Source organism: Gallus gallus, chromosome 26 (assembly GCF_016699485.2).
Source record: "Gallus gallus isolate bGalGal1 chromosome 26, bGalGal1.mat.broiler.GRCg7b, whole genome shotgun sequence".
NCBI classification, from domain to species: domain Eukaryota; kingdom Metazoa; phylum Chordata; class Aves; order Galliformes; family Phasianidae; genus Gallus; species Gallus gallus.
In genome coordinates, this window is record NC_052557.1 from 1,202,011 (window position 1) to 1,222,588 (window position 20,578).

Here is a 20,578-nt window from a genome sequence, read left to right on the forward strand (position 1 = left end):
CGGAGGGAGGGGCGGTGCCGTGGGGGGGGAGCGGCGGCTCCTTTAAGCTCCGCGCAGTCCCGCACGGTGTCGGCCCCGCCCCGGCGGGCGCGCGCGGGCGGCGGCGCGGGGCTGAGCGGCATCGGCGGCAGCGGCCGCACCGCGCCATGGGCGCTCCGCCCGCCCGCGGGGCCGCGCTGCTGCTGCGGGCTCTGCTGGCTCTGCTGCTGCTGGCCGCGCCGGGACGGCCCCGCAGCACCGACCCCGATACCGGCGGCGGCACCTGCCCGCCCGCAGCTCTGCCCTCGCACCGCGGCGACGGGGACAGCGGCGGAGCGCGGCCGCCCCCGCTCTCCTCCAGCGCTTCCAGCGGCACCGGGGACGGCGGCGGCGGCGGCGGGAGCGCGGGGGGGTCCGGCGGCACCGGGAGCGGCGGGGAGAGCGGCGGCACCGGCGGCTGCGGCGGTGCACGAGGCCATGGAGGCACCGGGAGCACCGAGCGCGCCGCGCGTGACGCAGACAGCGGGGGTGCGAACGGCACCGGGAGCACAATGAGCGCCGGCGGCGCCGGGGGGAGCGGCGGAAGCCGAAGCCGCGGAGGCACCGGGAGCGGCGGGGAGAGCGGCGGGACACGAGGCCACGGAGGAGCCGCGAGCACGGCGGACGCCGGCAGCGCCGGCGGCACCGGGGAGAGCAGCGGCACCGGCGCTCGTGGCCGTGCTTACAGCCACGGAGGATCCGGGAGCGCCGAGCGTATGGCACGCGCTGCGGGCACCGGGGGCTCTCAGCTCCCCGCAGGCATCGGGAGCGCCGGGAGCACCGCCCGCAGCCCTCCGGGCGCGTCGCTCCCCCGCCGCCGCCGCAGCCCCAACGCCGCGCCGCAGTTCCAGCCCCCCAGCTACCAGGCGGCGGTGCCGGAGAACCGCCCGGCGGGCACGGCGGTGGCGCAGGTGACGGCGACCGACCCCGACCCGGGCGAGGCGGGCCGGCTGCGCTACGCCATGGCCGCGCTCTTCGACAGCCGCTCCGACGCGCTGTTCGCCATCGACCCCGACACCGGCGCCGTCACCACGGCCGCTCCGCTGGACCGCGAGAGCAAAAGCACCCACGTGTTCCGCGTGACCGCGACGGACCACGGCACGCCGCGGCGCAGCGCCATGGCCACGCTGACGGTGACGGTGAGCGACGCCAACGACCACGACCCGGCCTTCGAGCAGCACGAGTACCGCGAGAGCGTGCGGGAGAACCTGGAGGTGGGCTACGAGGTGCTGACCGTGCGCGCCACCGACGGCGACGCCGGCCCCAACGCCAACGTGCTGTACCGCCTGCTGAACGCCGGAGGTGCCAACGAGGTCTTCGAGATCGATCCGCGCTCCGGCGTCATCCGCACCCGCGGCCCCGTGGACCGCGAGGCCGTGGAGGCGTTCGAGCTGCTGGTGGAGGCGGCGGATCAGGGCCAGGAGCCCGGACCCCGCAGCGCCACGGCCACGGTGCGCATCGCGGTGGAGGACGACAACGACAACGCGCCGCAGTTCAGCGAGAAGCGCTACGTGGCGCAGGTCCCCGAGGACGTGCTGCCCAACACGGCCGTGCTCAGGGTGACGGCCACCGACCGCGACAAGGGCAGCAACGCCGCCGTGCACTACAGCATCGTCAGCGGCAACACGCGCGGCCACTTCTACATCGACGCGCAGACGGGCGCTCTGGACGTGGTCACCCCGCTGGACTACGAGGCCAACAAGGAGTTCACGCTGCGCATCCGCGCGCAGGACGGCGGGCGGCCGCCGCTGTCCAACATCAGCGGGTTGGTCACGGTGCAGGTGTTGGATGTCAACGACAACGCGCCCATCTTTGTCAGCACGCCCTTCCAGGCCACCGTGCTGGAGAACGTGCCCGTGGGCTACTCCGTCATCCACGTGCAAGCCATCGACGCCGACTCAGGGGACAACGCCCGCCTGGCTTACAGCCTCCTGGAGGCCGGCGCCGGCTTCCCCTTCGCCATCAACAACAGCACCGGGTGGATCGTGGTGGCCTCCGAGCTGGACCGGGAAGCGGTGGACTTCTACAGCTTTGGCGTGGAGGCGCAGGACCAGGGCAGCCCCCCCATGGCGTCCTCGGCCAGCGTCAGCGTCACCGTCCTGGACGTCAACGACAACAGCCCCGAGTTCACGCAGCGCGAATACAGCGCCCGCCTCAACGAGGACGCGGCGGTGGGCACCAGCGTGCTGACCGTCTCCGCCGTCGATCGCGACGCCAACAGCGTCATCACCTACCAGATCTCCAGCGGCAACACCCGCAACCGCTTCTCCATCACCAGCCAGAGCGGGGGGGGGCTCCTCTCGCTCGCCCTGCCGCTGGACTACAAGCTGGAGCGCCACTACCTGCTCACCGTCGCCGCCTCCGATGGCACGCGCCAGGACACGGCCCAGGTGGTGGTCAACGTCACCGACGCCAACACGCACCGACCCGTCTTCCAGAGCTCCCACTACACCGTCAACGTCAACGAGGACCGCCCGGTGGGCACCACGGTGGTGGTCATCAGCGCCACGGATGAGGACACGGGGGAGAACGCCCGCATCACCTACCTGATGGAGGACAGCATCCCACAGTTCCGCATCGCGCCCGACACGGGGGCCGTCACCACGCAGATGGAGCTGGACTACGAGGACCAGGTGTCCTACACGCTGGCCATCACGGCCCGTGACAACGGCATCCCGCAGAAGTCCGACACCACCTACCTGGAGATCCTGGTGAGCGACGTCAACGACAACGCGCCCCAATTCCTCCGCGACTCCTACCAGGGCTCTGTCTACGAGGACGTCCCCGCCTTCACCAGCGTCCTCCAGGTCTCGGCCACCGACCGCGACTCGGGGCTGAACGGAAGGGTCTTCTACACCTTCCAGGGCGGTGACGACGGTGACGGCGACTTCATCATCGAGTCCACCTCGGGCATCGTGCGCACTCTGCGCCGCCTGGACCGGGAGAACGTGCCGCTCTACGCCCTGCGGGCATACGCTGTTGACAAGGGCGTGCCAGCCAGGCGGACGCCGGTGGAGATCCAGGTGACGGTGCTGGATGTCAACGACAACCCTCCGGTCTTTGAGCGCGATGAGTTCGACATCTTCGTGGAGGAGAACAGCCCCATCGGGCTGGTGGTGGCCCGCATCACCGCCACCGACCCCGACGAGGGCCCCAACGCGCAGATCATGTACCAGATCGTGGAGGGCAACATCCCCGAGGTCTTCCAGTTGGACATCTTCTCTGGGGAGCTCACTGCCTTGGCCGACCTGGACTACGAGGCCAAAGCGGAGTACGTCATGGTGGTCCAGGCCACCTCGGCCCCGCTGGTGAGCCGTGCCACCGTCCACGTGCGCCTGCGCGACGCCAACGACAACAGCCCCCAGCTGAGGAACTTTGAGATCGTCTTCAACAATTACATCACCAACCGTTCGGGCAGTTTTCCCGGCGGGGTCATCGGACGCATCCCGGCCCGCGACCCCGACGTCTCTGACAGCCTCACCTACTCCTTCGAGCAAGGCAATGAGCTCAACCTGGTGCTGCTGGACCCGCGCACCGGGGACCTGCGCCTCAGCCCGGCGCTGGACAACAACCGCCCGCTGGAGGCCGTCATGCGGGTCTCGGTGTCAGGTAAGGACCCCCTGATGGGGCGGTTTTGGGGTGTCCCCTCCAGATCTGGGGATGCGCTGATGGCGTTTTGTCCATCCCGTCCCACCACAGGTCCAAGGGCAGTCGGGGTCTCAGCACCCCCTGTGTCCTCCCCACCTGGGGGTCCTGGGGGAGTCCAATACCTCCATGCATGGATTTTTGTAGTGAGGGTCTACGGTGTTGTTGCATGGGTTTGGGGCTCCCAGGGCCTCGTGTGTGTGTTTGGGGGGGGGGTCCTGGTTGGGAGCTGTACATGGGTGGGGGTCCCAGCTGCCCGTGTGTGTCTTCTGGGGAGGTTCAGACTTCAGGGTGGAATTGGTGGGTGCTGCTCAGAGGTTGGGGGGAGCGATTCTAAGGGTGTGGAAGGAGTGGCTCCTGGACCGCCCCAGGGGCAGGGAGGGAAACTGAGTCACTGCGCCTCATGGAGCTCGGACCCTCCCACCTGCTGGCACCGTGCGGGAGCACCTGGGGGCAGTGCATCTCTCCTGGAGCTCTGCCTGGCATGGGGGTGACAGTGGGGACAGGGAAACTGCTGAGTCTGAGGGGTGTTGGGGGTCCAGGCTGCCCCACTGTGTTGTAATGGAGGAAACTGAGGGATGGAGAGGTTGGCCGGGGGCCCTCAGTGCTCGGCCATGGGATCTCTGGGAGCAGAGTACAGGGGTGGGGGTGTTTGGTTCCCCCTCCCCAAATCCTGCCTCCCTTCCCGTCCCTTCCCTGCAGTTTCCCCATTAGCCCCACTTTGAAGGCATGTAGGAAAACCTTTTCACCCCATTTACAGAGGGGACAGCTTGAGTGCAGAATCTCCCCTTCCAAATCCTCCCCCAGCCCCCCATAGCATGCTGCCTGCTGCTGTGATTTTCCCCATCCTTGTTGTGTACCTGCCCCCCCCTCCCCCCCCCTCCCCCCCCCACGCTGCCACTCCTGCTCCAGCCACACAAAGGGGGTGTGCTGGGAGTCCCCCCATGTCCCCCTGCACAGGAGCCAAGGAACAAAGGCTCTGGGCATAGCTGGGCCCCCGCTGCCACCGCCATGGCAACGCTCCCCCCAGCCCCTGGCCACCACCACCAGCCATCACCCGTCACCGTCCCCTGAGCCACCTCCCCCTGTCTGCCGTCCCTGTGCTGTCCCTGTGCTCTCTCCGTCCATCTGTCCTCCAACGACCCTTTTCCCATCCTCCATCTGTCTGTCTGTCCCTCTGCCACTCGGCAAGGAGGAGGAATTGCAGGCACTGACCCCATAGCGGGACCAGCTGGGGTGGTACTGCGTGGCCGTCAGGAGCCAGCATGGTGCCTGCGAGTCGGGTGGTCCCCCCACAGCCCTCTTTGGTGGCTGCCACTGTGGTGACCATGGTGAGTGGGGCGCTCACTCCATGACCATGGCCATCAGGTGCCACCGTCGTGACCATGACAAGCTGGGTGCTTGCTCCATGGCCATCATCATCAAGTGCCACTGTGGTGACCATGAGTTGGGTGTTCACTCCATGGCCATCGGGTGCCACCAATGGTGACTATGAGTTTGGTGCTCACGCCGTGGCCATCGGGTGCCACCATGGTGACCACGAGTTGGGTGCTCAGCTCATGGCCATGGCCATCGGGTGCCACCATGGTGACCACGAGTTGGGTGCTCAGTGCGTGGCTATGGCCATCGGGTGCCACCACGGTGACCACGAGTTGGGTGCTCACCCCCTCGGGTGCCCCCGTGGTGACCACAACCACCGTCCTGCCCACAGACGGAGTGCACAGTGCCACGGCGCAGTGCACGCTGCGGGTGACGGTGATCACGGATGAGATGCTGAGCAACAGCATCACGCTGCGCCTGGCCGACATGTCCCAGGAGCGCTTCCTCTCGCCGCTGCTCAGCCTCTTCCTGGAGGGGGTGGCGGCAGTGCTGGCCGCCCCCCGGCACCGCGTGGTCCTCTTCAACATCCAGACGGACACGGACGTGGCGGCCGCGCGCATCCTCAACGTCAGCCTGTCGGTGCGGCTGCCGGCCTCGGCGCGCGGCGCCCGCTTCTTCTCCTCGGAGGAGCTGCAGGAGCGGCTGTACCTGAACCGCTCGCTGCTGGCCGCCATCTCCGCGCAGCGCGTGCTGCCCTTCGACGACAACATCTGCCTGCGCGAGCCCTGCGAGAACTACATGCGCTGCGTCTCCGTCCTCAAGTTCGACAGCTCCGCGCCCTTCCTGGCCTCCGACACCGTCCTCTTCCGGCCCATCCATCCCGTCACCGGCCTGCGCTGCCGCTGCCCGCCCGGCTTCACCGGCGACTACTGCGAGACGGAGGTGGACCTCTGCTTCTCCAGCCCCTGCGGCGGCAACGGGCGCTGCCGGAGCCACGAGGGCGGCTACACCTGCGAGTGCCACGAGGACTTCACTGGTGAGAGCCCTCTGTCGTCCCCGTCATCCATCCTTGCCCCCATTCCCATCATCCATCCTTGCCCCCATTCCCGTCATCCATCCGTCCCCCCATTCCCATCATCCATCCCCCCCATTCCCATCATCATCCATCCATACCCCCATTGTCCGTCTCCTCAACGTCCATCCATCCTCTCTACATCCATACCCATCATCCAACCCCCCATCGCCCTTCCATCATCCCCCATCATCCACCCCTCAACATTCTTCCATCCCCCCAAATCCATCCCCCCATCATCCATCCATCCACCCCAGATCTACCCATCCACCCAACATACATTTCTCATCCCCAAGTCCATGCCCAGCATCCCTCCCCCATCACTGTCCCTTCCATGTCTCTACCATCCCTTCTGTCCCCTCTGTTCCACTGCGGTCCTCGCAGAGCATCGCTGAGAAGGGGGACCTCGGGGTGGGGGGAACATGCAAGAGGGACACCCATGGGACACCTGAGGGACACACAAGGGACACTTCTGGGACACACAGAGGACACGCAGGGGATACTCTGCCACCACTGCATGTTCATCTGCTCCCCTCCCTGTGTGGCTCTGGGGGGGGACACTTTGGCCACTGTAGGGGCCGTGGCATCGGGGACACCCCCAGGGACCCCAGGGTGGGGGGGACCAGCTGTCTGGGGGGAAGGGGGGGGGTTTGCCTCAGTTGCCATGGTGACAGGAGGTGGTTGCCACGGCGATGGAGCTGGGGATAAGTGGAGTTTGGAGATGCTTTCGGGGGGGACCCCAGGGCTGGGGATGGAGGGACCCCTCAGTGCTGGGGGTCAGTACCGGGGTGCCCCCCCTGCAGGGGAGCACTGCGAGCTGAGCACCCGCCGTGGCCGCTGTGCACCGGGGGTCTGCCGCAACGGGGGCACCTGCGTCAACCTGCTGGTGGGGGGGTTCCGCTGCGAGTGCCCCCCCGGGCACTACGAGAAGCCTTTCTGCGCCATGAGCACCCGCAGCTTCCCCCCGCGATCCTTCATCACCTTCCGGGGCCTCCGGCAGCGCTTCCACTTCACTCTTACCCTGACGTGAGCCCCGGGGGGGGGAATGGGATGGGGGTGTGGGGTGGGGGAAGTGGGGAAGTGGCAGCCCCGTGGGCTTCAGTAGGGCAGGGGGTGCCCTATTGGTAGGGGGTAGTGGTGGATGGGGTCGTGGGTTAGCGGGGAGAATGGGGCCAGGGTTGGGGAGTGCCCTATGGATGTGGGTAGGAACAATGGGGCCAGAGGTTGTGGGGGGAACGGGGTGTTGAGGGCGGGGGGTGGGGGATGGGATGGGGGGGGGCTGTGGGCACAGGGTTGGGGCAGTGGGGTGTGGGTTGGCGGGAGCCCCATTGACACGGCTTGGGGCCACGGTGCGGGGGCAGTGGGGTACCTGGAAGGCAGCAAGGGGGGCAGTGGGGCAGCGGGGCAGGGGCTGGGGGTGGCAGTGCGTGCCAGTGGCGCAGCACAGAGGTGGGGGCACAACGCCCCGTGTCCCCAGGTTCGCCACCAAGGAGCGGGACGCGCTGCTGCTCTACAACGGGCGCTTCAATGAGAAGCACGACTTCGTGGCGCTGGAGATCGTCCAGGAGCAGATCCAGCTCACCTTCTCAGCGGGTACGGCCGCACCCCGGCACGGCATCCACGGCATTTCCCCCGGGCACCGCAGCCTGGCACTGCATCCCCTTCCCTGGCACTGCATCCCCTTCCCTGGCACTGCATCCCCTTCCCTGGCACTGCATCCCCATCCCTGGCACTGCATCCCATGCCTCACATCCCCGCCATCAGCTGACACTGCATCCCCATCCCATGCGTTGTGCTCCTGGCACTGTGTTGCCTCCATCTCCACATCCCATGCGTCCCATCCCATGGCACTGCCCTCCCCCACCCCGTGTCACCCCTCCCTGTGCCCCCCACCCTGATGCACCGTGCGCTGCCCGCAGGTGAGACCACCACCACGGTGTCCCCCTTCGTTCCGGGCGGTGTCAGTGATGGGCAGTGGCACCGGGTGCAGCTGCACTACTATAATAAGGTGGGGGTGTGGGGGGGGGGCACTGGGATGCTGCAGCCCGGGGTGGGGGGCGAAGGGATGGGGACGTGGGGCTGATGGGAGGCAATGGTTTGGGGTGGGAGGGAAGGGATGGAGGGGAGCAGGAAGGGGATGAGGGGCACAGGGGTGATTTGGGGGGATGAAGAGGGGGATGGGGGAGAGGGGATGGAGGAAGAGGAGGGTTGAAGGGGTTGGGTGCGAGGAAGAGGATGGAGAGGAGAGGGAATATGGGGTCGGGGATGGGGAAGAGAACGGAGGGCTTTGGGGATGTGGGTTGGAGGACGAGGAAGAAGACGGAGGGAAGAGGAAGGGCTGCAGCCCAGCTGGGAGGAGGACGATGGGGGGACGAAGGCCGCGGGGAGGAGGCAGTGCCATCAGCAGGGCTCACCGTGTGCCCGCAGCCCGTGCTGGGCAAGTCGGGGCTGCCGCAGGGCCCGTCGGAGCAGAAGGTGGCGGTGGTGGCGGTGGATGACTGCGACGTGGGCATGGCCCTGAAGTTCGGCCCCGTGTTGGGCAACTACTCGTGTGCGGCACAGGGCACGCAGTCCGGCTCCAAGAAGTGAGGATGGGGATGGGGACGGTGGGGGGGGGGGGGGGACAAAGGGGGGCCCTCGGTGGTGTCCCCCCATCCTGCCCAGGTGACATCGGTGCCGCAGGTCGCTGGATCTGACGGGGCCGCTGCTGCTGGGCGGTGTGCCCACCCTGCCCGAGAGCTTCCCCATCCGCAGCCGCCACTTCGTGGGCTGCATGCGGCACCTGCGCGTGGACGAGCGCCCCGTGGACATGGCTGCCTTCATCGCCAACAACGGCACCGTGCCAGGTGCTGGGGGAGCAGGGGGTCCCGGGGGCTCCAAAGGGCACTGTGCGCCCTGGGTGGTGGGGATGGGGGCGTCTGTGTTCCCTTGGCATGGGCATGTTTGAGCTGGGGGTTCCTGTGCACGCTTGGTGTGGGAACGTGGCACTGGGGTCTGTGTGCCCTTTGGGTATGTGGACGTGGCATTGAGTGTCTGTGTGTATGGACATGGCTTTGAGGGTCTCTGTGCTCTTTGGGTATATGGGCATGGCACTGGGGGTCTCTGTGCTCTTTGGGTATAGGGACATGGCACTGGGGGTCTCTGCCCTTTGGGTATATGGACATGGCTCTGGGGGTCTCTGTGCCCTTTGGGTATATGGACATGGCTCTGGGGGTCTCTGTGCCCTTTGGGTATATGGGCATGGCACTGAGGGTCCCTGTGTCCTTTGGGTATATGGGCATGGCACTGGGGGTCTCTGTGTCCCCTGAGCCCCTGCCCAGTGGCCGGATGTGGGCACAGTGCCATTCCCCGGCCATTCAGGAGTCACCAACCCTATGCCCCCCCCACCCCCACAGGATGCCCTGCCAAGAAGACGGTGTGTGACGCCGGCACGTGCCACAACGGGGGCACCTGTGTGCATGAATGGGACGGCTTCAGCTGCCGCTGCCCGCTGGGCTTCGGGGGCAAGACGTGCCAGGAAGGTATGGAGTTGGGGGGGGGAGAGGGGAGGTTGAGAGATAGGATGGATTTTGGGGTGGCAGAGGGGTGCCCACCTCACTCCGTGCCCCGCAGAGATGGCGAATCCGCAGCGGTTCCTGGGCAGCAGCCTGGTGCTGTGGAGTGGGCTGGCGCTGCCGCTGCCGCTGCCGTGGCACCTGGGGCTGATGTTCCGCACGCGCCAACCCCGCGGGCTGCTGCTGAGCGCCTCTGCCGGGCCCATGGCCACGCTCACACTGCAGGTGGGGCTGTGGGGTGTGGGGTATAGGGCACGGGTGTGGGGTCGCTGCCCTGGGGGCTGCGGGCATGGGGGTCCACTGGTATGGGGGATATTGCTCTCGGGATGCTATGGGCGTGAGGTTGTGGGCATGGGAGTATTGCCCTGTGCAGTGCTGCCCTGGGGGAGATGTGGGTGAGGGGGTTATGGGCGGGGGGGTATTGCCCTGCGGGAATTGCTCTGGGGGCCGTTGTCCTGGAGGCAGTACTGGGGGGGGGGGGGGGGGGCTGTTATCCAGGAGGAGTTATTTGGTTGTCCTGGTTGGGGGTGGGTGTGAGGACTGTTGCTGGGGGGGAGCGCTGGGGGGTGCTGCCCTTGGGAGGCTATCGCCCTGGGGGTGGGTATTGTGGGGGCTGCAGCAGGGGGTGATATTATCCTGAGGGCTATGGTGGGGGCTGCGGCAGGGGGTGGTCGCCCTTGGGGAGGCATCACCCTTTTGGGGGTGCTTTGCTGGAGGCACACTGACACCTCTGCCCACAGCTGAGCGAGGGGCAGGCGGAGGCGGGCGTGTGGCAGGGGGGGTCCCGCCTGGCCCTGCTGCGTCTGCCCCACGCGCGGGTCAACGACGGCGCCTGGCACCACCTCCAGCTGGAGCTGCGGGGGGACCCCGGCCGTGCGCCCCCCACCACCCTGCTGCTCCTCGCCCTCGACTATGGCCGCCACCAGGTGCGGGGGGGGGGCACAGGGCAGGCTGTGGGGTGGGGACCCCCGGCAGCCGTGGAGCTCAGTGCCCCTCTGCCCCGCAGGCGACGGCTGACGTGGCCGGGGGGCTGCAGGGGCTGCGGCTGCGGGCGCTGAGCGTCGGGGGGCTGCAGGGGGACGGCGGGCAGGTGGAGCAGGGCTTCCGTGGCTGTGTGCAGGTATGGGGCTGGGGTGGGATGTGGGGCTGTGGCACGTGGGATGGGAATACGGCTTGGGGATGTGGGCATGGTGCCCTGGGGTGTGGAGGTGGGCAGAGGGACGTGGGGATGTGTCACAGGGAACGGGGACACGCGCATGATATGGGGGTGTGGGCAGAGTACTGTGGGTATGGGCACAGGAATGTGGCACAGGGCATGGGGACACCCACAGGGAATGGGGACAGGGAGCAGGGCAGGGGGATGTGGGCACAGCGCTGTGGGGATGGGCACGGGGAGGTGGGCACATGGGGTGGGGGTGTGGGCATGGAATGTGGCGCAGGGTGTGAGGATGTGCGCAGTGCATGGGGACGCACACAAGGAATGGGGACAGGGCACTGTGCCATGGGGATGGGCACAGGGATGTTGGCACGTGGGCACGGGGATGTGGCTGTGGGCCATGGGGCACAACATGGGCCCTGGGCACGGTCCTGGTGACACGGGGACATGCCTGGTGCTGCAGGGTGTGCGCGTGGGGACGACGGGCAGCGCGGTGATGCTGGAGGTGGCGACGGCTGTGCAGGTGAACGTGGAGGGGGGCTGTGCTCTGCCCGACCCCTGCGACTCGGGGCCGTGCCCACCCCACAGCTACTGCAGTGACGACTGGGACAGCTTCTCCTGCAGCTGCCACCCGGGTGAGTGCCAGCAGGGCTACTGTGTCCCCAGGGCTGTCACCTCTGCCTGAGCACTGCCACCCCCCACCCAACCCCTCTCCAAGGGACAGGCTGCCCTGGGGACGCCACAGCGTGAGGGGACACCCCCTCGGGATGCTCCCTTGAGTGTGCCCCCCCGGTGTCACAGGTTACTTCGGTGACAGCTGCGTCAGCGCCTGCGCCCTCGACCCCTGTGAGCACCGGGGCAGCTGCGTGCGCAGAGCGGGTGCCCCCCATGGCTACGCCTGCGAGTGTCCCCAGGGCTACTTTGGGCCGTACTGCGAGCACAGGTGAGGGGAGGGGACCCGGTGAGGACAGGAGGGGCGCAGTGGCTGCGGAAGGGACATCATGGAAAGGGGGTGGTGGCCACGGGGGGGGCACAGTGGTGTGGGAAGGGCACGGGGCTGTGCAGTGGCTGCGCACGGAGGGTGTGCCACGCCGTGCTGTGCCCCACTGTGCCATACTATGCCATACCGCTTTGTGCTGTGCCCCACTGTGCCATACTGTGCCATATCGCTTTGTGCTGTGCCCCACTGTGCCCCACTGTGCCATACTGTGCCATACCGCTTTGTGCTGTGCCCCACTGTGCCCCACTGTGCCATACTGTGCCATACCGCTTTGTGCTGTGCCCCACTGTGCCATGCTGCCCGCACAGGGTGGACCAGCCGTGCCCGCGGGGCTGGTGGGGTCACCCCACCTGCGGCCCCTGCAGCTGCGACGTCACCAAAGGCTTCGACCCCGACTGCAATAAGACGACAGGCGAGTGCCGCTGCAAGGTGAGTGCCCCCCACCACCCCACGCTGCGCCCCCGCCCGGCACAGCCCCGCCGACCCACTGTGCCCCCCCAGGAGAACCACTACCGCCCGGCGGGCAGTGACACCTGCCTGCTGTGCGACTGCTACCCCACCGGGTCCCTGTCACGCCTCTGCGATGCCACCAGCGGGCAGTGCCCCTGCAAGCCCGGCGTCATCGGGCGGCACTGCGACCGCTGCGACAACCCCTTCGCCGAGGTGACGGTCAGCGGCTGTGAAGGTGGGTGATGGCACCACGGTGTCACCCGGTGCGGCGTCCCCCGCTCCTGATGGCCGCACTCTTTGCCTCCCGCAGTCAACTATGACAGCTGTCCCCGTGCCATCGAGGCCAGCATCTGGTGGCCGAGGACGCGCTTTGGGCTGCCCGCCGCCGCCCCGTGCCCAAAGGGCTCCATCGGTAAGGGGGGAATGTGGGGACGGGACTGCACGATGTCACCCCGCGCCCCAGTGACGCCCATCAGTGATGGATGGGGGACAGAGCCGCCTGGTGCCACCCTGTGCTCCAAGTGCCCCGTGGGTGCAGGGGGGACATGGGACAAGGGCTGCCCGTTGCCACCCCACACCCCAGGGACACAGGACGGGGGGGGTTGGTGACCTGCAGCCCTGTCCCCAAGTGCTCCATGGGCTCAGGAGGGGCACAGAGCTCTGCACTGCTATCCCACATCCCAGTGCCACCCTGTGCCCCAAGAGCCCCCAGCTGTAGGGGCGTGCAGTGTCCCTGCAGTGTCCCCATAGCATCCCCACTGCGCCCATCCCCGCAGGCACAGCGGTGCGTCACTGCGACGAGCACAAGGGCTGGCTGCCCCCCAACCTCTTCAACTGCACCTCGTTGGCCTTCGCTGCCCTCAAAGGCTTCGTGAGTGTCCCCAGCGTGGGGGGGGGGGGGGGGGGGGCGGTGCCGTGGGGGTCGCGGATGTGCTGAGGGTGCCATCCCCGCAGGCGGAGCGCTTGGTGCGCAACGAGTCGGTGCTGGACACGGCGCAGTCGCAGCGGGTGGCGCTGCAGCTGCACAACGCCACGCGGCACACGGCCGCCTACTTCGGCAGCGATGTGCGCCTGGCGTATCGGCTGGCGGCGCGGCTGCTGCAGCACGAGAGCGCCCAGCGGGGCTTCCGCCTGGCGGCCACGCAGGACGTCCACTTCACCGAGGTGTGGGGCCGATGGGGGGACCCGCCGTGGGGCGGGTGGTGGAGTGGGGTGATGGAGTGGGGTGCGCAGTGCCCGGTGTCGGGCACGGATGATGGGCACGCGCTCGGTGACCCCCGGGGTGGCGGTTGGAGATGGGCACCCGGTGGGGTCGGGATGCCTGGGACCAACTGAGTGCCCCTCTGTGCCCCATTCTGTGGGGTACAGAGCCCAGGCGCCACGGTGGTGGGCCCTGATGCTGTGGTGAGGGGCACTGAGCAGCCCTGCCCGTCCCCAGAACCTCCTGCGGGTGGGCAGCGCGCTGCTGGATGCCAGCAACAAACGGCACTGGGAGCTGATCCAGCAGACGGAGGGCGGCACGGCGTGGCTGCTGAAGCACTTTGAGGACTACGCCAGCGCCCTGGCACAGAACATGCGCCAGACCTACCTCAGCCCCTTCACCATCGTCACCCCCAACATCGGTGAGCGCTGTGGGGGTGGGGGGCGTTCACGTCCTTGGAGACGTGTGTGCACCCAGCGATCCACGGGTGTGCCCGGGGACGCGGCCGTGTGCCCACCTGTGTGCCCAGGGCACCCGTGGGGCAGTTGGATGCTGGGGGATGTGGGTACGTGCACACCTGGGGACCTGAGCACTGTGTGTGCCCAGGGGGGGACTTGTGTGTGTGCTCAGAACTGGGGGTACTGCCTGTGCCCAAGGACCCGCGTGTGCATTCACGTGTGTTCCGGGGCCACGCACGCGTGTGTGTGCCGTTGGTGACGCCCTGGTGCCGCTGCAGTGGTGTCAGTGGTGCGGTTGGACAAGGGCAGCTTCGCGGGTGCACGGCTGCCACGCTATGAGGCGCTGCGAGGGGAGAAGCCCCCCGACCTGGAGACCACCGTCATTCTGCCCGAGAGTGTCTTCCGGCCCCCCGAGGGCAGGCGTGAGTGCTGGGGGGCGAGGGGGGGGCAGCCCGCAGCTGTGGGGTGGGCAGCGCTATAGGGGATCCTATCGGGGTTGGAGGGCTGGGGATCTCGGCGTGGCTGTGGGGCTGGGAGGGGGCCGTGGGGTACCCGCGTGTGACACTCAGGAGGGCATCAGCACCTCCCACCCCAGGCCCCGCTGCTGGGCACGGAAAGGCATCGCCAAGCACAGGTGGGCAGCAGCAGGAGATGGAGGAGGAGGAGGAGGAGGAGGAGGATGAAGAGGCTGCAGGGGACGAGGAGGAGGACGAGGTGACCCTGGTGACCCGGCACAAGCGGCACCCGGAGCCCAGCGAGGGCCAGGCCATCGCCAGCGTCATCATCTACCGCACGCTGGCGGGGCTGCTGCCCGAGCAGTACGACACCGACAAGCGCAGCCTCAGGTGCCACGGGGGGTTGTGGGGCACAGGGGGTGGCCGTAGGGCTGGGGGGGTTGGCAAGCATCGGGGCAAAGGGTGCCCATAAGGTGCCGGGGCAATGGGGGACATTGGGGTGCTGGGATGTGGGGGATGAGGGTGTCTGTGGGAGACGGACGCGGGCATTGGGGGTGGCTGCCTGCGGAGGGTGCGGCCCCCGTGGGGACCCTGACCTGCCGCCCCCCAGGGTGCCCAAGCGCCCCATCATCAACACGCCGGTGGTGAGCATCAGTGTGCACGCTGCGGCAGGGCGGGCGCCGCGGGCCCTGGAGAAACCCATCACACTGCAGTTCCGTCTGCTGGAAACGCAGGAACGCTCCAAACCCATCTGCGTCTTCTGGAACCACTCACTGCTGTGAGCCGGGGTGGGGACGGGGCCGCATTTCTATGGGGTGGGCACGGGGGTATGGGCGTGGGAGGGGGGCACTGTGGGATGGGGACAGTGTCGTTCGTGGTGACATGGGAGGGTGTCCCATCCCATGGTGGGGTGTCCCATTGCATTGTGGGATGTCCCATGGCAGGGTGTTCCATTGCATTGTGGGGGTGTCCCATCCCATGGTGGGGTGTCCCATGGCGGGATGTCCCATTGTGGGGTGTCCCATTGCATGGCGGGGTGTCCCATTGCATTGTGGGGTGTCCCATGGCATGGTGTCCCATTGCATGGCGGGGTGTCCCATTGCATTGTGGGGTGTCCCATTGTGGGGTGTCCCGGCCGGTTGCAGGGCAGGCGGTGCGGGCGGCTGGTCGGCGCGGGGCTGTGAGGTGGTGTTCCGGAATCAGAGCCACGTCAGCTGCCAGTGCAACCACATGACGAGCTTCGCCGTGCTCATGGACATCTCCCGGCGCGAGGTGGGGTGGGGGGAGCTGAGATTGGGGGCGCGGGGGGGCTGGGATGGCATGCGGTGCCATGGCTGTGTGGTGCTGGAGGCGGGGCTTATGGGAAAGGGGAGGGGGCACGTGAGTGGGCGGGGCTTGTGGAAAGGGAGGGGCTGTATGAATGGGGCCGGAAGGGGAGGGGCCGACACGTGGGCGGGGCTTCCATGTGGGCGGGGCGGTCATAGGGTGGGACCATAAGTGGGCGGAGCTCCAATAGGGGCGTGGCTGAACGGGGAGGGGGCTCCCTATAGGCTGTCATGCTGTGGGCGTGTCCTTGTGGGGCGGAGCCAACGGGTGGGCGGGGCTCCACGTGGGGGGGGCGGGGTCAACGAAATGGGTGTGGCTTTCCGTGGGGGCGTGGCTAAGCAGAGCGGCGCCCCCCATTGGGTGTGGCCACGAGGGTGTGTCGTGGGCGTGGCCGGGCGTGGGCGTGGCTCCGGGGGGGCGTGGCCAAGTGATTCGGTACCGGCAGAACGGGGAGATCCTTCCGCTGGCGGCGCTGACCTACGGCTCGCTGGGCGTGGCGCTGGCGGGGCTGCTGCTGGCCGTGCTGGTGCTGAGCGCCCTACGGGGGCTGCGCTCCAACCGCCACAGCATCCGGCGGCACGGCGCCTGCGCGCTGCTGCTGGCACAGCTCGTCTTCCTGCTGGGCATCAACCAGGCCGAGCTGCCGGTAGGGCGGGGAGAACCGGGGGAGAACCGGGGTGGAGGGGGTGGGAAGAGGGAGGGGGGCGGGGCTAAGATGGGTGTGGCGGTTCGGGGGGGTGGGGTTATAAATGTGGGCGGGGCTAACGGTGGGTGTGGTGTGTTGGGAGGTGGGGCTAAGGGTGGGTGCGGCTCGCTGTGGGCGGGGCCTCGCGTGGGTGTGGTTGAAGGGGGCGTGGCTTCGAGTGGGCGTGGCCACGGGGCGTGGCTCCCTGGGGTGTGATCGGTGTGGGCGGTCCCTGTCTGACCCCCTCCCCACACAGCTGGCATGCACGGTGGTGGCCATCCTGCTGCAGTTCCTGCACCTGAGCGCCGTGGGGTGGGCGCTGCTGGAGGCGCTGCACCTCTACCGGCGCCGCACCGAACCCCGGCACGTCGACCGCGGGCCCATGCGCTTCTACCACGTGCTGGGCTGGGGGCTGCCCGCCTTCATCACCGGTGAGCTCGCACCCCTTCCCACTTACCCTAACCCAACCCTAACCCTGCCCCGCGTAGCCCCCCTCAGCCGGTGAGGCCCCACCCCAACACATGACTGTGCAGGGCTGGCGGTGGGGTTGGACCCCGAGGGCTACGGGAACCCCGACTTCTGCTGGCTCTCCATCCATGACAGCCTGGTGTGGAGCCTGGCGGGGCCCAGCGCCTGCGCCGTGGCGGTGCGGAGGATGGGGATGTGTGGGGTGTATGGGGCAGAGGGGACGTGCGGGGTGTGAGGGGTGTGTGGGGTATATAGGGTACATGGGACCGTAGGGAAGAAACGGAGTATAGAGTACATATGTGGGGTATAGGGAAGGGACATATGGGAGTATGGGTTATATGGGAGTGGGGGAATTATGGGACGTATAGGGTATATGAGGTGTATAGGGAGTATATGGAGTATATAGAAAATATATGGCATAGAGGGTATTTGGTTGTGGGGGACACGTGGCGTATGGGACGTGTGGAATGTGGGGGTTATATAGGCCATAGGCAACATGTGGAGTGTATGGGATATATGTGGCATAGGAGCATATGGGGGATATATGGGATCTATGGGATATGTGAGGCACAAGGAACTTATGGGGCATGGGGGACATATGGGGAATTGGCCCCACGGCAGCCCTCCCTCACTCCCTGCCCCATAGGTCGGTGTCTTCTTCCTCGTGCTGGCAGCCAGGGCGTCCTGTGCCACCCCCCAGGGCTTCGAGAAGAAAGGCACGAGGTGAGTGAGCTGGCAGTGGGAACACACGAAGGACAGGGAGCACAGGTGGCAGAGGTGCCCATGTGCAGCACTGCCCCGCAGCAGGGGGCCTGTGGGGGTCCTGTCCTACAACGCTTTGGGGTGCTGACATCTTCCCCCCCAGCTCCGGGCTGCAGACAGCACTGGTGGTGCTGGTGCTGCCCAGCCTGGCCTGGCTGCTCGCCCTGCTTGCTGTCAACAGCGATGCCATCCTCTTCCACTACCTCTTCGCCATCTCCAACTGCCTCCAGGTACCCCCACCCCCATAGCCCCATATTTCCGTCCCCCCAAAGCCTCACACTGCCCCACTGGGCACAGAGTGATCCTCACCTGGTTTGGGGTGGCACCCAATGGCCACCAGTTGTCCCTCAGCCATCTGGAGTATCAATGGGGGACACCTCGGGGGCACCGGGGGACCCTCACCCAGTTCAGGGTGTCAGCATGGGACGCCCCATAGGCGCAGAGTGCCCCTCACCTGCTTTGAGGTGCCACCAAAGGGACACCCAGCGCCACCAATTGTCCTTCACCCACCTGAGGTGCCAACAGGGGGCACCCGAACGGGGTCCCTCACCCACCCTCTCCCCCCTCCCACCCCAGGGCCCCCTCTTCTTCCTGGTGTGTGTGGTGCTGAGCCGGGAGGTGCGGCACTGCCTGCGCTCCGCCTGCGCCCGCGCCCACAGCCCCGACCCCGCGTTGGCCACCAAATCCACACTGACCACCGTGAGTACACGGCTGTGGGATGGGGGGTGCCGCGGGCTTCCACCGCCCCCCCGCCCCCATCCCCATCCCCGTCCCTGCAGGCGTACAGCTGTGACACCACGTACGTGGCCGGCCGGCTGTACCAGGCGCCCTGCGGGGACTCCACGGGATCGCTGCACAGCGTGGCCAAAAGCCAGCACAGCTACATCCCCTTCGTGCGCAGGTGTGGGGTGGGGGCACGGCGGGGTTTGGGGGGGGGGGGGGGGCGTGGGGGGATGCGGCGCGGGATGTCACCGCTGTCACCCGCAGGGAGGACGCGGGGCTGAACGGCGGCCGCGTGCCGGCAGAGCAGGGGGGGCTCCTGGACACTGCGGACGCACAGCACGGTGAGCGCAATGAGTGCGTCGGGGCTCAGCTGGCGGTGAGCGCAGCGCGGGGGCTCCCGTTGAGTTCTGCCTTCCCACCCCACCCCCCCCTCCCGGCACGCAGAGCACGACAGCGACTCCGACAGCGACCTGTCCCTGGAGGAGGACCCCAGCGGCTCCTATGGCTCCACGCACTCCTCGGACAGTGAGGATGAGCCCGGTGGCACCGCCTGGGATGCGCTGCTGCGCCCCGAGCAGCCGCCCACACCCACCGGTAACGGCCGCTCCGGGGGTCTGAGGGGGGTCGGGAGGGGGGGGGGGGGGGCGTGGGGCACCCCGGCTCAGTGCCCCCCCCCCCCCCACCTCCTGCAGGTGACAGCGCGGTGGCCCCGACGCGGCCGTATTGGCCGGGGGAGTTTGTGACAACGGCCAGCGAGAGCGACGGGCACGGAGGCACGGAACCGCTGCGCGTGGAGGCGGTGCCGGGGGGTGAGGGGCCCCCCAGGCTGCCCCCGCTGCTGCCCCTCCCTCACCCCCACAAAGGTACGGGGCACCCCTGGGCGCAGTGCTGGGGGTACCGCAGCGCACCGCGTCCCTCTGGTGCCATTCGCGTCCCCGCAGGCATCTTGAAGAAGAGGGGTTTGCCGCCCATCAGCGAACGCGGAGCCGCCCCGCGCCCCCCCCCGCCCCCCGCCGGCACCGCCGCCTCCTCCGGGAGCGAAGGCAGCCAGCGGGGGGGGTCCGGGGGGGCCCCGGCCCCGGCAGAGCCTGCAGGAGCAGCTGAGCGGCGCGGCGCCCATCGCTATGAGCATCAAAGCAGGCACTGTGGATGAGGACTCCTCCGGCTCCGAGTGAGTGCTGGGAGATGGGCAGGGGGCTGCGGGGGGGTCCCCAGGGTGCGGGGAGGGGGGGGTTCTTAGGGGCTGGGGTGCCCATCGGATGCCCTGCGTGTGCTACAGTGAATAGGGGGTGCTAATGGAGTGCCGGGGTGCCCGTTGGGTCCCCATTGCGTGTGAGGGTTCCCATTGGGTCCCCACTGAGTGTAAGGACAGCGGTTGGGCGCCCCGTGGGTGCTCATCAGGTGGAAATGTGCCCGCTGGGTGTGAGGGTGCCCGTTGGGTACATGGGCACCATTGGGTGCTCATCAGCTGCCCGTTGTATGGCTCTGGGTGCCCACAGGGTACTCATTGGGTTCCTGTTTGGGTACTGTGTGGGTTCCCATTCGGTTCCCGTTGGATATTCATTGGATACTCAGTGGATTCTCTTCGGGTTCCCATTGGGTTCCTATTGAGTTCCCACTGGATAATCATTGGGTACTCATTGGTTTCCCACTGCATTCCCAGTGGGTTCCCATGGGGTTTCCATTAGGTGCTCATTGGGTTTCTATTGGGTATTCGTTGGGTTCCCATTGGGTGCCCTTCGGGTGCGTGGGGCCCATGGGACACCCATGGGTGGGGGTTGGCTCTGTCCCCATAAGCTGCACCAGGGAGACTCTGCACTAACCCTGCTCTTCTCTCCTCCCCCCCCCAACCCAGATTTCTGTTTTTTAATTTTCTTCATTAACATGTGGGGGTCCGGGGGGGGGGGGGGTGCACTCCCCTCCCCCAACCCTCTCCATCTCTGTCTGTCTGGGTGGGCGCTGGGTGCTGTGACCGTGGTGGGCACCTGCACCCCCGGCCCCCCCCGTGATCACGCATCCGTCTGTCTCGTTTTACCCCCCCCCCCTCCCTTTGTGCCCACCCCCCTGGCAGGAGCGACGAGACCTCCATCTAACGGGGACCACCACCGCCAGGGACAGCGGGGGAGGGGGGTGGGCAGAGGGTGGTACAGGGTGGGGGGCACGCAGCCCCCATTGCACTTTGGACCCTGCAGTCAGCAGGGATTTGCCTGCCCCCCCCCCCTCTCCCCCCCAGAGGGTATGGGGCAGCTGTGTGGCATTGGGTGCCCCCCTCCCAGTGCCATGGG

General features: G+C 67.7%; 1 protein-coding gene across 1 annotated transcript; it reads left to right on the plus strand.

Moving 5' to 3' along the window:
• Window positions 1-120: 120 nt before the first annotated feature.
• Window positions 121-20,500, plus strand: CELSR2 (cadherin EGF LAG seven-pass G-type receptor 2). Its single transcript, XM_015298779.4, has 35 exons — window positions 121-3,627; window positions 5,375-6,019; window positions 6,859-7,081; window positions 7,533-7,648; window positions 7,975-8,063; window positions 8,483-8,640; window positions 8,738-8,901; window positions 9,451-9,576; window positions 9,668-9,834; window positions 10,350-10,535; window positions 10,616-10,729; window positions 11,229-11,400; window positions 11,567-11,708; window positions 12,074-12,194; window positions 12,267-12,450; window positions 12,526-12,627; window positions 12,992-13,086; window positions 13,170-13,379; window positions 13,654-13,837; window positions 14,153-14,296; window positions 14,470-14,719; window positions 14,940-15,107; window positions 15,475-15,601; window positions 16,101-16,301; window positions 16,597-16,771; window positions 16,874-16,986; window positions 17,455-17,531; window positions 17,674-17,800; window positions 18,147-18,269; window positions 18,350-18,471; window positions 18,558-18,634; window positions 18,738-18,887; window positions 18,986-19,156; window positions 19,235-19,464; window positions 20,365-20,500. The coding sequence occupies exons 1-34, from the start codon at window positions 147-149 to the stop codon at window positions 19,444-19,446; spliced, it is 8,916 nt and encodes a 2,971-aa protein (XP_015154265.3). The 5' UTR covers window positions 121-146; the 3' UTR covers window positions 19,447-19,464; window positions 20,365-20,500.
• Window positions 20,501-20,578: the final 78 nt, after the last annotated feature.

Excerpts from the sequence above, each read along its gene's own strand:
- CELSR2 (XM_015298779.4), top strand. The coding sequence starts at position 147 with ATGGGCGCTCCGCCCGCCCGCGGGGCCGCGCTGCTGCTGCGGGCTCTG. Across the intron at positions 10,730-11,228 it reads GCTTCCGTGGCTGTGTGCAG|GGTGTGCGCGTGGGGACGAC; the intron begins GTATGGGGCTGG and ends CTGGTGCTGCAG. Across the intron at positions 12,451-12,525 it reads GACGGTCAGCGGCTGTGAAG|TCAACTATGACAGCTGTCCC; the intron begins GTGGGTGATGGC and ends TGCCTCCCGCAG.